At 50.0% G+C, this 16,367-nt stretch overlaps 1 protein-coding gene across 2 annotated transcripts in view; it reads left to right on the forward strand.

The window, feature by feature from the left end:
- RHBDF1 (rhomboid 5 homolog 1) overlaps window positions 1–16,367 on the forward strand; it is a 34,908-nt gene that overhangs the window by 9,976 nt on the left and 8,565 nt on the right. The window contains exons 2-8 of one of the 2 annotated variants that reach the window (XM_066330201.1): window positions 5,070–5,214; window positions 7,110–7,243; window positions 9,351–9,455; window positions 12,242–12,455; window positions 13,961–14,167; window positions 14,845–14,967; window positions 15,123–15,283. In XM_066330201.1, the coding sequence (XP_066186298.1) occupies window positions 5,070–5,214; window positions 7,110–7,243; window positions 9,351–9,455; window positions 12,242–12,455; window positions 13,961–14,167; window positions 14,845–14,967; window positions 15,123–15,283 (1,089 nt within the window). The remainder of the gene's footprint in view (window positions 1–5,069; window positions 5,215–7,109; window positions 7,244–9,350; window positions 9,456–12,241; window positions 12,456–13,960; window positions 14,168–14,844; window positions 14,968–15,122; window positions 15,284–16,367) is intronic. The other variant, XM_066330202.1, reaches the window with a different exon arrangement.

The raw sequence follows: 16,367 nt of genomic DNA on the forward strand, positions 1-16,367 counted from the left end.
AGAGAGAGGCACAGCCAGGAGCTTTCTCCTCTGGCTCATCCTGTCTGGAGAACACATTGAGGATCCCTGTTTCTTTGCTGTATCCTCCTGGATTCCTGTGCCTCAACCAGAGGAGGTGCCTGTGCAGACCCCTTCAGGCACCTGGGTCTTGCCTGGGACTTTGTGTGGCAGGCACTGTTAAGACAATTGTTGCAGTGATGGGGTTTGAAAAATGGAAGAAAACAGCTGGAGTGTGACCACGGGACGTGGTGATCGGATTGCAGTGGAATAACCCCGGTGTCTGTTACCTCCTGGGGGTGTCTGTAGGAACATGCACACACACTGTGCTGGAGAGGAGCAGTGGTGTTGGAAAAAGCAGATGCTGTTTATTTGTGTGGTAGTGTTGAATTAAGTCGGGGTTTTGTTTTGGTTTGGATTTTGTTTGGAATGTTTCTTGGGGGAAAAAGGCCAGCTTTATTTTAAATGGGAATGCTGGTAAAATGGAGATTTTGGAAGAAAAGAAATCAACATGGGAATAGCTTCAATTGTCTGTTTAAATGGAAGGATGGTCTTTCTTTGAAATGACTGTGCGAGCTTCTAAATGTATTTAGGATGCCCATCAGTTTTGGGAACATGCTCAGGCTTCTGGACAAAGCTTTTCCTTTGCTCTTTGGGTCAGTAGATTTCACTAAGCAGCTTTCCTTGATCATGTGCCAACTTTGGTATTTATCGTGCTCTCCCCCTTTCTTAGCCTGACCCACAGCACTGTGGATTTGCCTTTCATTCTGGTTCGGTGACCTTGCACAGGCCTTTTGAAGATGAATTTCCCAGACTATCTCTATTGATACATTTTTCCTTTTGGTTATTTTAATTGTAATGGGCATTATTAATAATTGTTATGCTGCTATCAGCTGATCAGTTAGAAGAAGCTGGATTTGCAAATACCTCTCATTCAGCCTTGTGTTTGCATATTCCTGAATTTTGTGATGCTGGTGGAACAGAGTTCAAACTAAGCAAGCACAGGTAAGAAGTCTGAAAGAGCCCCTGTACCAGGACTGAGCTTCTGGATGTGAGTGTGGGAAGAGGGGATGGTAGGAAGAGCATGGAAGAGGTCTCTAGGGTCAGGACTTGCGTGGAGAAAGGGGATAGGGAAAAGCTGGTCACTCTTGTAGTCCAAGAACTACAGAACAAGTGAACCCAGGAAATGACAGGTTTGCAGACAGGCTGCAGCAGGCTTGTCACACAGCATGTGTTTCAGCTCTGGAGCTTTTGTGCAGTTATGAATACTAGAAGTTTGCTTGGGTTAAAAAAATGAGCTGGATAAATTCTGAAATAATAACTATTGGATAGATATGGAGATGGATACAGAACTGTTACATGCAAAGACATTTCTGGCATAAGAAGCCTGTGAGTTATTCATAGCGTGTGCCATGGCTCTGTCCTGGGAGATAGAACTGTCGAGTGATCCTGTACTCCTACCTTGTGCCTGCATCCTCAGTTGGAAATGAGATACTGGCTTTAGAGGGAGCCTGACCCTGCATGGCTCTGCTATGTGTGTTCCCATCCTGCTGCTCTTGGTGGCCTCCTGACAGTACCGAGAAATGGAGATCGATGTGTGGGACCATTCAAATAAAATATGTATCAATGCAGTCAACTTTGTTTCAAAGCCCACTGGCCTGATGAAATACGTGGATGCTGGACCCTGAAACATTGAGCCCTAAAAGTAGCCAAGGGGTCAGTGTCAAACTCAGCAAGTGCTTTCACTGCAGTGCTGAGACAGAAATTTGCAGCACTTTGAGTGAGGGGTAGGTGTGATAAAGGGTGTTACCTGCCATGCAAATGGACCATGTCTCTGTACATCTGTGCATACAGCTGTGCACTGATGCTCATCTAGTCTCTATATGTGTATATTCAGCTGGATCCACATTCAGGCTCCTGGAGACCTGTCTCTTATGACCATACCCCAGGCCTTTTTGTGCCTGAGGCAGAGGCAGTTTCCTGACCTGTGCTGTAGCTGATTATTCATACAGAATTCACAGTGCTTGCCCTGGCAGGGCTCTGATCCAGTCTTAGGTGTTTGTAAGGTTTATTTTTGGCTGCTCCAAATGCACACAGGGAGCTGGGAATGCTGAACAGCTCTGCTTTCACTGCACTCTCTTCCTGGGAAGTGAACCTGTTAGTGAGTAATGAAGGTTGAACTGGTCGAGGGATTTGCTCCTACGTACTACTCTGTTTGCAGCCAACCTGGAAACTCACCTGGGATTTAAATACTGAATGCATTTAGACAATTATTATATAGGCATTTTTATGCTTTGCTACTTAAAGAACTCTTTAACTGCTGAAATGGGGAGAAAGGAGAGCAATCCATTGCTCTGTCAGAACGTGAATTTCATCTTGAAATTTCACCTTGCCTAAAGTACAAAGCTGAGTCAACTTTGGGGGGTAATTGTAAAGCCACAGGCTTGACCCCTGTGTGTGCATGCCCTGTGCTCTTTGACAGGGGTGTACACCCTGGAGGTCCCATGTGCTAGTCTGCAAGGGTGGCAAGGAAGCCAGTGAAGATATGTGGACATCACTGTCTGTGGTCTGTGGCAATTTAGGAGGGGAAACTCAAAACAGATTTAATCGGAAGTCTTTCACAGGGTTTCACGTTATTGCAGCAACTTTCGGGCAATACAAGTGTGATTCATCCTCTGCCTTCCTGGCTTGGCCTCACTGATTGATAAAGCTGCAAGTCTTCCACTCTTCTATTCTTTACACCCAGAGCTCCTGCTCACAAAGGCAGCTCTGTAGGTAGACAGGAAGGATGTTGAGTGATGTTGGCTCAGTGGTGAGATGCTGGAAAAAGCAGAGTTGCTACTTCAGAGGCTCTGAATTTGCCCTTGAAGGAAGAGGAAGGAGGCTCTTGAGTTGTGTGAAATAGATTGTGTTTGGTCGTGCCAGAGTGGTGGCTCTGTCTCTCTTGGCTGATCTCTGATTAGGGCACCTTGAGGGGATGTTGTGCTTGTGATCCTCAGGGGAAAATGCTGAAGCTCTTTGCTGGACTATTTCAAGTGTGAGAAATCTGCTTTGCTTTCTGACCTCACCATGAAGACAAATTTGCAAGACCTTTCAGTAAATCGTGTCTCATAGCAGATTTACTCATACCAAGCACAGGCAGGAGTTCCCCTAATACTCTCACTCACTGTTCTTATCTTATAGGAAGTTAGAACAGTTGTATTTAGCCATGCCTGCAGCTCAGCGGGGAGGGAAGGAAAGATTTGTGTCCCTCTCATGCACAGCACTGCATCTGTGCAACAGGACTGTGGTGCATGTATGAAGAGCATGTCTGTACAGGCTAGATCATGAATTCCCAGACTTTTGGGGGCCTGTGGTATTTGCTGAAACCCAACCTTCATCCACCTACAGCCGAGTCCTCCCTTTCTGTCGTTCCGGCTCAGCTGAGCACGGTGCTCCTGGCAGCCGGCCCAGCTCGCGCGACTGAACCAGCAGCTGGCCTTCAGCTCCTTTTAGATGAGATTCTCTCCTAACCCAATCCAGATCATCCCCCATTCCCATTTGTTGACCTATTTCCCTCCTGCCTGCCCCCCAGCTTGCATCTTTTGCAATGGTGTGTGCAGTTCCCTTTCCAGAGCAGCTGCAGGGAGCTGTGGGAATACACTGGAAATGCCCTGCAAGGCAGTGCACGTTTTGGAGAACCAGTGCCTAATTTAGGTTGGGAGGTACCTGTGCAGGTTGACTGGCTCAGCCACTGCAAGGCTGGGATAATTCAGGCAGCTCAGGGCCTTGTTTTGTTGCGTGCCAAATGTCTGAGAGGGTGGAGATCCCTCTGCCTCTGGTCCTTGCCTAGGACTTGGCCTCTCTTAAGGAGGAATCCTTACGTGTTAAACTCAGTCTGCATTTAAAATAAATGGGCTGTGTTAACACTGTAAGAGCGCTAAGTTTTTATTCCAACAGAATTTTTCTCCTACTCCCTGTCAAAGCATGTATGCCTGCTGATTTAACCGGTTGCTTATTCCATCTGTCCACTGTGGTAGGGAGGCTGGGGCGCTTGGTTATTTTTGTCCCCTGTGGCTAAGGGCCATAGGCCAGGCTAAGGCCAGGCTAGGGCCATGCAAGGAGAGAGCTGGGAGGGAATGGAATCTGTTGTTCCATTCAGCAAACATGCTTCCCACTGTTCACTTGAAGTTGTGTGTGTGATAGGAGAGGAAGAAATAAAAATTTATAGCATAATTTAGGTTGAAAGGTACCTGTGGAGGTATCTGAGCTGATCTACCTCCAGTGAAATCTGTTTTCTGAATTGTTTCTCTGAGTGTGCACCGTGAAGTAGGTGCTCTGCCAGCCTGAAAGACTCCTGTGATCCCAAACAGGAGGATAAAACTGCAGCAGAGTGGGCAAGATGACAGCGAGTCACTCTGCTCACTGTGGCTTTTGGATTACACAGCGGTTTTTATTTAAATGCCATATCATTATTATTTATGTATGAAAACCACTCTTAGTTCAGGATTAGTGCCAATTCTCTAATGTTCATGCTATACTGGTATTGCTCTGTGCACTGTGTTGTGTTTCTAGAAAATCACTACATTTAAAACAGATTAGAAACAGTGATGAGAAATGGCCACTTGTTAATTGTTAAGGGGTAGGTGGGTTGGCTTTGGGTGGGCAAAAAAGGGTGTCTGTGAGTCACAAGCTGGTTTTAGAGGGAGGTCAGTGGCTTTTGATACTGCAGTTACTTAGCTGGTTGGTCTGGATCCAGATCTCATTAAGATTTAATTCACAGCTTGTTCTTAAGGAATCTGGATCTCACAGTAAGTAGTCTCAGCAAAAATCTTAATGGGTGGCAACTCAAACTTGTGACTGCAGTCTCTGTATCCGGCTCAAGGTTCTGTGTCCTCTGAGTGTCAGGTGCTGAAGGACCAGTGTGGGCACAAGCTGAGCCCTCATGAGGCATTTTGGGAATTCATCCCACGTGAGGCTTGTGGCCCATCAGTCACAGCTAGCAGGAGAACTCTCTGTTCACCCTGCCAGCATGGGCTGTGAGGGATGAGATGTCACATTCCCTCCTGACTCTGGTGTCTCCTCTCTCCTAGGCCTGAGGACAAGCGTGGGACGATGTCGGAGGCACGACACGACAGCACGAGCAGTTTACAGCGGAAGAAGCCACCATGGTTAAAACTGGACATCCCGGTGCCAGTGCCCATGGCTGTGCCAGAAGAGCCCCTTCAGCCCGTGCAGGTACAGGGGCTAGGGAGGAGGGAGGGTCTGTGGAGCTGAGGAGGGATGTGCTGGGAGCATCCCTGTGCCTGGGGACCCAACACTCCTGGCTGAGGGAAGGGCAGCGTGTGATGGCAGGTCATGAGGCCACATAAGAAGGGACAGAGCCTTTGAGTAAATTTATGAGCAGTGATTAACTCCCCTTGAAGGGAATGTGGGAGGGATGAGGGTGGGTGGCTGATGTGCTCACATCAGTGGATGTGACTGTTTGGATGTGGGCATTGTGAAAAGTGTCTTGGCTGGGATATGAGAGTGAGGCATTCAAACAGGCATTTCTTCAGGGTACGGGAGGACTGAAGGTCTCCCAGACAAGCATGAGGGCCTGGAAGTGCTGGAGCTTGTGCTGAAATGAGCAGGGTATGAATCTGACCTATGAATAGCCAAGTTAAGGACAGACTTTCATCAGTAACAGCAAAGAACAGTTACTGGCAACACAAAGCTGTTAGCAGCATTAGGAACATAAGAGGACCATGTGGGATGAGAAATACATAACATTGAGGAGTGCTGAAGTAGAGATGAGGTGATAGGTTAATGAGAACTGTGCAAAGCATGAGAGTACAACACCCTTATTTGTGCTGGGGAGAGGAAGAATATCAGGAATACCTGCTACAAGGTATTAAAAACTGCTGTAGGGCTAAGACCTGGGTTTGAATGCTGGCTGTTTGTGTAACCTTGCTGCAGGAACAGAGATTTTGTGCACCAAAGGCAGAGCCAGAGGGTTCTTGCTGCCCAGCTCCGTGAGTGTGTACAGGGCTTGGGTTCAGTCAGTTATATGAAAAAAAAATTTAGTCATTAAAGAAATGGAGAGTTATACACCTTCTCTGGAGAGGGCTGAGGACAAGCTTGTCTTAAGAGGCAACTTCTACTGCACTTAGAGCTGCAAGAACTGTCCTCTTCAGCATTCTGTGATCCAGGGACTCAAATGCACTTCACTTACATGAAGGACTCACTTACCTGCTCCTGGCAGATAAATCTTGGTTGTGGTCTTCCCTTGGAAGGGAAGAGTTTGGGAGTCACTCTGTAGAGATTAAAGTGGAGTTCAGGGTTTTACCAGTACAGGTTGAAACCTTCTGAATCAATTATTTAAGGCTTTGATGGATCTTCCCTCGTCTGGAATCTCTAAATGCAGCTGGGCACCTGGAGAGATACTCTGTGCTTATGATGGAAGCTGGTGGAGGTGATGTGCTCTGGGGTCTCCTGTGCACAGCCCAGGCTGTCAGGATAAGAATGCATTGTGTGCTCCTCTGACTTACTACCTGAGTATGTGTGCACTGCTTTTACATAAAAGATATCAAAGCTGTTAATGAAAGCCCATTAGCTTTCTGGGCTAGAGAGGCTGAAGTAGTCTTGAGGCACAGACAGTGCCTGACCAGAGGATCAATCAGAGCATCGCATGCCAGAGGGGCAATCTGCTCAGCCTGCCCTGTTCAAATGGGAGATGAGCTCTGCTGAGCTGATAAAAATGTAATTCAGAGCAGCCCTGGAGAGGCAATTGTATGAACTGAGAACAACCCAGTGAGTTGTGTCACATTTGGTAGGTGACATTTAGCCAAGACATGTGAGTGTGCCCAGGCAGTTAGGCTATGAACAAAGCCCTTCCCAGCTTGCTTAGGCTGTACCAGGCAGCAACTACAGACCCACGCACACCTCTCACAAGCTTTTAGTGCAGATCCAGAGCCACTTAAGAAGCAAATCCCACCGACTGTGCTTCTCTTGACCTTGTGCAGTGGTCTAGGAGAGTGTGGTTTGGGTAGACAACAGCCAGGAGGGTGTGCTGCAGGAGCTGATGCAGTCCATGTTGAATTGCTGACACCCTCAGTCCCACAGCTCTGACTCCCTCGTGTTTCCCCCGGCAGCCGACGCGGCGCCAGGCGTTCCTGCGGAGCGTCAGCATGCCGGCCGACAACAGCCGCGTGCCGTCCCTGCCGCACGACCCCGCCCGGAGACCCGCGCTGCAGCGACAGACCTCCATCACACAGACCATCAAGAGGTGAGGCACGGAGCTCCTGGGGCCTGCTGCAGGCCCTTCCCGACATCCAGTGCCACCCAGGAGCTGTGGGTTCATGGTTCTCTGCTCATCCCGTTGCCTGGCACAGCAGGGTTAGGGTGACTCCCTCGTCACCTTGTGAGGTTGTGGAAAGGTGGGTGCAGGTTGGTCCCCAATACAGAAGCCAAATGATGTTGTATAGCCTGTCTGTAGTACGTGAGGAGACAGTTCCTGGGAGGAGGATGCTGATGACCAGGACAATGAATGGTCTTTGCCACTTACAGACAGATTTTGGCTGCTCCCATGCCCCAGGGGGGGCTGTTTCTCAGTTACAGGATGTCTCAAGCCCTGATGTTTAGCTGTGATTGTAGATGGGGTGTGCTGGGCTTGCTTTGGTGCAGTGTCTGGGAGCACATGGTTGCTGAGGGAGGTAAAAGCCCATCAGAGCAGTGCAGGGCTCTCAGCAACTTGGCTCCTAGCACTGGCTCATTGGTAGGTCCTTGAGATGGCTTTCAGGGGTGGTGGAGAGCAGAGAGAGGCTGCTCTGTGTCCCACTGCTACAAAGGGTTGTCATTAGGAGTCTTTTGAGACATGGCCATACAGACCTGGATGCTCTTTCCCTCACCATGGCAAAGGCTTCCCCCGTTTGCCCAGAGGAAGTGGCTCTCCCAGCTTGTCTCCTGAGATGACTTGCTTCTATCTCTGGCAGTGTGTCAGGCCTGCCTGGATCCCAGAAGCATCCCTGGAACTCCATGGGTCAGGGGTACTTCCAGCCAGCCAGGCTTCGCCCACTCACAAAGGAGCAGCTTTCCAGCTCTGGGAGATCTCCCACACACTGTTTTCCTTTGCCTCAGATGTTCCCCAGCTGCCTTGGTGGTGAAGCTCTCCTGCATCAGCCCACTCTGATCCTGCTTCTTGTGAGGTTGGGAGAGCTGAGCCCATGAAGTGGCGTCTGCTCTTTTCAGGGCATTGGGCAGCCTCTGGGCCTGCTGAGGTTGACCTGGCAACACCTACACTATCTCTTCCCTTGCCTCTCTGCCCTTAACATGTTCCTTGCCAGAACAATTAGGCAAGAGCACATCAAGGATGAGGTGATATCCTGGCAGAGTGCTGTGGAAGCCCTGATAAGAAGCTATGGGTAGAAGGGCCAGGGTAGCCTGCCCCAGAAGTCCTCACAACTTGCAGTTTTTATGAAGGGGAGTGAGGAACTGTGAACTGCTTTGGTGCTGGTGTGACAAATTTACTTTTACAAGGAGCAGAACTGCAGGAGATGCACACGTTACACAACCCTAGCAATAAAAGCATGAAATGAGTGGATCAGAAACAAGGCCAGGGAACTGGAAAGTACCAAGGCCTAAACTTCTGTTTTCCATTTAGCAGAGCTAGGGATGCAGTGGTGAATGCAGGCCATACATCCCTAAATTGTGTCTTGGGATTTGTTTTGCGAGTTGAGGAAGGCTGACTGCCAAGATTTCTGCTTAACACAGCCCTCAGAATGCACAGAATGTGAAACTGCAGCAGGACTCCATACTGTCTTCCCTGGAGGACACAGATCAAGTGTGAACATGAAGTCAAGCCTATGTAGTCCAGAAGAAGGCATGGGAATGATTCATATGAAAGCATCTAACATCATGTCCAGTCTTCCAGAGTGTCCATGCAAGGCAGCAGATGTGGCACAGGTAGACTTCTGCACTAGGCAAGATCTTGTCAGGGCACCAATGACCTGTCTCTGAGGAGCTCATGGCCTGCTGTCAGGCCTACTGACACCTCCATGGTGTCACACTGGTGTCCAAAGCCAGCCGTGGAATCTGTAGCTAAGTGTCTGGGCTGAAGAAGGCAGGTCTTAGAGGGGGAGCTGAGGGGGTGGCAGTACTCCTGGTACCTTCCAGAGCAATGTGAGACACATGTCACAGGTGCACCAAGAGGATTCAAGGATGCTGCTGTGTGCCTTGAGCTTGGTTGTTTCTCTTAGGTCGTGCTCTCTGCTGGAGGCCACTGTCACATGCAGTGGGGTGCAACTGCTGCCCATGGGGCTATGGAAGGAGGTGCAATGGCTGCTCCTCTCCACAGCCCTGGAGGTTCCTTCCCCTCAGCTCTCTTTTCTTTGCAGCAGGCAGGTTCGGTTTCAGAGGAGTCAGACCCTGCCCGCTCGTGGGCACCGGGGGGGCAGGAGCTCCCTGAGAAAGCGGCAGTCCCTGCCCCGATCGTTTTTCAGGTACTGGTAGCACTGAGTGTGAAACCCACCCCTGCATGTGTGTGCCAGGGCTGTTGTGAACTGCACAGAGTCTGGCTGTTGCTGAGATCACGTTGCCTTCCCAGGACTGCCCAAGAGGCCTACAGACAGGCAGAGTGAGAAAGTTCATGTGTGCCTCTAACAAAAAACAATTGTCACTCCTACTAAATGTGTAGGCAGCTGTCAATAAGTAGCATGGACTAACAAGCTGTCCACCCGCCAGCCTCACTCCCTCCTGCCTTTCCTAACAAGCTGTCAACCTCCTGGTGTTCACCATAGCTGGAATATCTCTCCAGGGCAGCCTTAGCCCAGCCTGCCTTTGCTGGCAGCAGTGCAGCATATGTTGGCCCCAAAGCCTTCTTGGGGCAGGAGGGGAAGGAGAGGAAGCAGCACCAAACAGACATTGTCATGTTGGTCCAGAGCTGGTGAATGGAATACAGCATCCACTCTTTCCCTGTTGACATCATGGCTTTTTCTAATGCAGATGTGACTGTCTTCTTTTTGAGGTGGAGGTCTTTGTTTACTTAGCACCAAGGAGAGGAACCACTCCAGGAGTCCAGGGCACAACGGCCCATTGACCATCACCCCAAATCTGGAGCTCAGGAAACTTTTAAATCAGGCAGACAGTGTGACTTTGTGCATGGCAGGGACTGGACTTTATGCTCTGTGTCCCTGTCCAACCCACTGCTGCCGTTGGCCAGCTGCCACTCTGGCACTGTGACCACCTTTGGGGCTGCTTGTGTTTGGCCTTGGGCTTTCAGGGCTGCTTGGCTCATCATGACAGAAGAGTGACAACTGACTCTGATGTTGGTTGTTACAGTGCCCTGGGGACTCCGTCGGATGTGATGGAGTTTCCCAGCTGAACAGAGGCATTCAGCATCTTCCCAGGGTGCTCCAGATGCCCTAAACTCTTTAGTGGACTATTTTGGCTGTTATGATCAGGGAGTGGGACAGCTCTTTACCCTGGCCCTGGCCCAGCCAGTGGTCTCTGGCAGTTCCATGTGTTCCTCACAGTGCCAACAGCTGTGGTGGTGCTTGTCTTTCCAGACTAGTGGGAACACAATTTTGAAGAGCTCTGAGGCTGCTGGTAGTGCCATTTCTCAGCAGGCTCATGTGAGCCCAAATGACCCTCAGCCCCTCTCCCTTTCAGGCCCTGTGGACAGGCTTGTCACTCAAGGTGAGCTTGAAGTTGAAATATTGGTTACAGTCTGTGGGGAGCCCTCTGAGTTGTCAGGCTTTTCTGTGGTGTGTGTCATGCCAGAGAAACTGGCAACTTGACCTCTGTGCTGTGGGCTTGGTGAGTCTGTCAGGGCAGGGGCTGGCCCTGAGCCTTTGCTCTGGGTGTAGGGGAAGATTGCTTCAAGATGTGGGTCTGTGGAAGCAGAGAGGTGCCCCAAGATTTTCACACAGCCCTGTCTCCAAAGGTTGGCAGCTTGACTTGCTAGTGACATTTCGGTCAGTGAGGTTGGGTGAATTCCAGCAGTGGGCCATGTGACCTTTGAAGGGTCTGTTATGTATCATTGTGAGAACAGGGAGGGCTGAGGAAAATGTGTGGTGGCTGCATATGGAAGGTTTTAGTCAGCAAGGCTGTGGATTTCAAACACTCCTTTTGACATGGTGGCAGAGCACCTTCACCTGTTGTGACGGGGTTTTTGCTTGGAAGGGTGCAAAACCACAGGACTAGTTTCCTGTCTCCAGTGCACTGTCTGAGTTCCCCTGTGTGGCCTAATTCTAGATTTATCCCAGGCTTTACTCCAGTGTGTATTTTAATGCTCAATTTGTGATCTGTGAGTTCCTGCTTCTCAGCAGCTGGAGATCCTGCTCCTGAGCAGGGGGGCTGAGGCCAAGGGTTTGGCTTGGGAAGATTTTCAGGTTTCAACACCTGGGCCAGTCAGCTGTAGGCTGAGACAGCTTGTCATCTCCTGAGGATGGATTAGCCATGGTGGGAAATGCTTGGCAGGGCTGCCATGCCCCCTGTAAGTTTGGGATATCAGCTGTCCTGCAGGATTTGGAGTAGGCTTTTAGTCTGACTTATCCTGATCCCTCCCTGCCTTCCTTGGGATTTTGCTTCTGATCCACTGCTCTTCTGTGGCAGCAGCCACTTGGCAGCAAACCTGCCTCATGGCCTGCAACTTTGTGCTCCTGCTTCTGCAACCAGCAGCTTAGAGCTGTGTGTGTCTGCCTTTGCAGAGACCAGAACTGCAGCAAGTTTTGCTGTTAATGCTACTCTTGAGTGGGTTAGAAATCGTACAGCAGGAAATGGAGAAGTTAGGGAGATTCTGGGAGTGTGGAGGGGAGGCTGGGAGAGAAGAGTGATTCCTGATGGCTTTTAAAAGAAGTTACAGAGCTGTGAAATAGTACAGTCTCACAATGGGGATCTAGACCTGGCCTAAAGATGGTAAGTGTTTGCAATAGATGGTTTTTAAAGTAAAAAAACACCTTTCACCAAGTTATTTTCTGAATTTCTGTACCATTTCTTTTCCTTTATTAGAAAAACTCAGAATAAACTGTCCTTTACCCACAGTGAATATCTCCTGTCATTTTTCTTCTGTCTTAAGAGACAGAATGCTGTTGATGGTTAAACATTTCTGGCCAGCATCTGTCAGGTTGCTAAAACCAGCTGAGGACAAGCTGCGAGACCCTCCTGGGAAAGAGTTCTGTCTTTGAATTGAGATGGGCTGGAAGTGACCACCAGGGCTTTGTCTTTTCACCTGCATAGTCCAAGCAAACATCCTTCTTCTTAGCACTTGTCTGCTGGCATCTTTCAGAGGCACAGCAGACTGGTTTGGGGTGAGCAAAGACAGCGATGCCACTCAGAAATGGCAGAGGAAGAGCCTCCGGCACTGCAGCCTGCGCTATGGGAAGCTCAAGCCTCAGGTCATCCGGGAGATGGACTTGCCCAGTCAGGACAATATTTCTCTGACAAGCACAGAGACCCCTCCTCCTCTCTACGTGGGACCCTGCCAGCTTGGCATGCAGAAGGTGAGTTACCTGGGACAGAGGCAAGGCCATCGCTCAATTCCCTGCTTGGTGTCTCCACCACGTTGGCAGCTGTGACCTGTCTGGGCTCTGTGCTCAGACACTTGTCATGTCCCAGGTACAGTTTGGCAGCTCTCTCTCCAGCAGCCTCTCTCGGGTCTCGTTGGCTGAGATCCCTCAGCTCCCTGTGTTTGTCATGATGTGACTGTGGTGATTAGGGGTGTGCAGTAGGTCCAGGAGCTCTAAGCTCAGGCTTCCTGCTGCCATTTTACGAGGACACAATTGTGTTGTACTCAGAGTAGCCACTACGTTGGATCCAAATGTACAATAGCAGGGCTGGAATCACTGGGGACATTTGCCCTGCCCCAAGCAGCTCTGCTCCTGGGTCCTCAGAAGTGGTTTTGAGTGCCTGCAAGGAGCACCTGGGTTTGGTGCTACCTCCTGCTTGTTACCTTTAACTGTGACCCAAAGGGGCAGGGCCCAGATGAGCACATCCAGTGACCAGAACTAACCACAATATCACTGCTCCACTCAGCGACAGTAATTGATGTGGTTGATGACTGTGCTTTGGTGAACACCACTGGGTGAGTGGGAAAACAATTCTTTCCAAAGCAAGTCAGTCTGTGACCTGCAACCTGGTGGCATCACTAGAGCAGAGAAAAATGTAGTGTATTTTTCATTCACTTTTCTCCTTGTTGTCCTCTTTTCTGTTAAATGTCTTGCACCTAGTCTTTGGTCACAGGAGACTTAGAAATATTATTGAGCTCTGTGTGGGCTCCATGGAATCAGAACATAGTGTCAGTAGGTGTGAGGCCATTAAGCTTCCTGTTGAGTGTGCAACTGTGGATTAAAAAAGCTCGTAAAACCTTGGGATAAAGCACAGAGGTCTTATGGAAACCACAGCTGTGATGATGTAAGGACAGAGGCAAGGTTTGTAGCTGAAGGCAATATTTTCATTACGTTGATTTGTATGTTTGGAATAAGTGAGAGTGCTGGCCTGAGGAGTCCCAAAGAAGGGCTTGCAGCTCCTGGAAGCTTGCCTGCTTTATCCAGCTGTTAAACTTAATTAATGGAGGCAGATGTAAATCTACAGTAAAGTTTCAACAGGATGACAGGAAACTGCTTAAGTCCTAGGCTGTCCAGTATCAGGAAGGAAACTAGCTGAAGAAAGAACATTTCTGTTTTCAGGAATTTTTGAAACTCCTATTTAGATAGCACATTCTCTGACTGTTGAGCTCATTGGCATGGGAGACAATGAAACCAAGAGCTTAGGAAGGGCTGGAGGAGGTTTGGAGTCTTATCCAGTGAGATACTGGAACAGACTGGCTGACAATAATCAATACTAACAAAAGAGAAAAAAGACCCAGTAGGCAATTCCTTGTCTCCCTATCGCAGAACTGCTTATTGTGGTCAATCCCAGGAGCCAGTCATGATGGTCTCAAGAGGAGAGAGGAGGCTTTGGGAAGGGTTTGGGGGCGGATGGACTGACAGGCTGCTCCTCTCTGCAGATCATCGACCCGCTGGCCCGAGGGCGGGCGTTCCGCATGGCCGAAGACACGGACGGCTGCAGCATCCCCCACACGCCCATCACACCGGGAGCCACGTCCCTCTGCTCCTTCACCAGCTCCCGCTCGGGCTTCAACCGCCTCCCGCGGCGCCGCAAGCGCGAGTCCGTGGCCAAAATGAGCTTCCGGGCGGCCGCTGCGCTGGTGAAGGTACTGCCCACACACACCTGGGTGCTCCCGGCCCTGGGAGACGGGGGCAAGACAAGGAGCTGCCCAGCAGAGAGGATGGGGATGGCTGTGCTGGAGGGGAGGAAATGAAGTCACCTCCTGTTGTGTTTCAGCCATGTGTACAGGAGGAACGATTGGCAAGAAAGGGATGATGGTTCAGTTTTGGTACAGGTTTTGCTTTTTTTTAATTGGCTTGGAGGTTTTGATTCCCACAGTCAGCAGCCTCAGAGCATTCTAGCAGGCCCAGTTCAGCCTGTCTGGACCTTTGGGTGGTCCCTGGTAAGCAGCCATGGAAGAGCAGAAATACCTGAGGCTCTTGCTATACAAGTCTCTTCACCCTGCCTTGTGCCTGCTTTCCTGGGCTCAGTGATGGGTTTTGCTGTGTCCAGTAGCAGCCATCACTTGGTTTGGTCAAACTCATTATACAATATATGGTAGAGGAGCACATGGCAAGCCTGGAGGTGGGTGCTCTGGGCTGAGAAGTGGGGTGGCAGCTGTGTATCTCACCAGAATGGTGTCACACATCTCATCTGCTGTGCTCCATCCACAAGCATGAACCAAGCTCAGTGCTTGGGCTCCATGTGCACTGGCTGGGGTGGGTTAATGAGTGGGGGTTCAGGTTTCTGGCAGTGTCCCCATGGCCCTGTCCCTGGCTGCAGGGCCGCTCTGTGAAGGACAGCACTCTGAGGAGGGCCCAGCGGCGCAGCTTCACCCCTGCCAGCTTCCTGGAGGAGGACACGGTGGATTTCCCAGATGAGCTCGACACTTCCTTCTTCGCTCGGGTGAGGGGTCTGGTGTGGTGCTGGCCCAGAGGCAGAGCAGGACTCTGCTTCTGGCAGGACTGTGTGTTGCAGAGAGCAGCACTGCTTCCTGCCAGGGCTGTTGTCTCAAATGGGATGTTGGCTGCTTCTGATGGGACTGCTGTCTCTCTGCCCAGGAAGGAGTCCTTCATGAGGAGCTCTCTACTTACCCGGATGAAGTGTTCGAGTCGCCATCAGAAGCTGCAATCAAAGATGCTGAGGTGAAACCTCCAGATCAGACAGATCTCACAGGAGGTGCCTTGGACAAAAATGAGCTTGAAAGAAGCCACTTACTACTGTGAGTATCTTCATGGTAGCTGCCAAAGCCTAACATGGGGTAGCCAACCCATTTGGAGTGGGGCCTCCTGCATGGAGGAAGCCATGATCTTAGTGCTGTGGGTGCTTGGTGCAGAGCTCAGAGCAATGCAGTGATGGGTTTTCTTTAAATACAGCTGAAGAGCTCCTGCCCCAGCTACCCATGCATGTAAAAGATGACTCTGGGGCCACTTCTGCAATCACTCCAGCATCTTCCAGCTTCATACTAATGTGTTTCAGAGATTGCATCATGCCTTGAGGAAGCAAAAGACACTTTAGATCAGCTGTGAGGATGCTGAGGGCCCAGCCTTTGGCTATGGAGAACATGGCAAAGTGAGAAAGCTGTTGCCATTGCCACAGTCACCAGTAACTGTTGTCATGCTCCAAGGAGTGGTGAAGCATTGCAGAATGTCGAGCTGGGCTGCATTCCTCACTTGAAATGAGAGAAAGGTGTGGCACTGATGCTGAGAGCCCTACAAATATGTGGGTGGTGCTGTACTCTGTTCCTGGATTTTTTCCACCTGAGTAACTGGTACTGAGTAATTGCTCTGTGTTGCTTCCGAGTCGGCTCACCCCAGCAGAGAGCTCTGCTGGGTGTGAACATGGAGCAGACAGGGAGGTCCTTGTTGTGGTTCTGCTGCTCTCAGCCCGTCTTGCTGTGCTGGCACTTTCTCTTCAAGTGTTTCCAAGAACTTGACTCAGTTTAACATAAGGGGAAGCACAAATGGTGGGAGTTTGTTGTCACTCCTCTGAGATGGTTTCAGTCTTCTTGGCTCCCTTTGAATCTCCTTAGTTTTATTTATTGAGGAAAATGCATTTGTTTCACACTTCAGAGAGCTGTTATCAGAGTCACAGTTGGGTGTCCTTTCACGTGGTGAGGTGTTTGTTTGGGCACAGGGAGATTTCCAGCACTGGAAATACCGGGAAGCAGCACGTCCGCCACACAGAAACCACTTGACCTCTTAGGCAAGAGCGGGCTGCAGTGGAATCTGCACCTCCTGCTGGAGAAAGACTTCCCAAGAGGAAGTTGGGATAGTCAAATGCATCTTCTGCAAGGTGCAGTATGA

Source organism: Sylvia atricapilla, chromosome 15 (assembly GCF_009819655.1).
Source record: "Sylvia atricapilla isolate bSylAtr1 chromosome 15, bSylAtr1.pri, whole genome shotgun sequence".
Classification (NCBI taxonomy): domain Eukaryota; kingdom Metazoa; phylum Chordata; class Aves; order Passeriformes; family Sylviidae; genus Sylvia; species Sylvia atricapilla.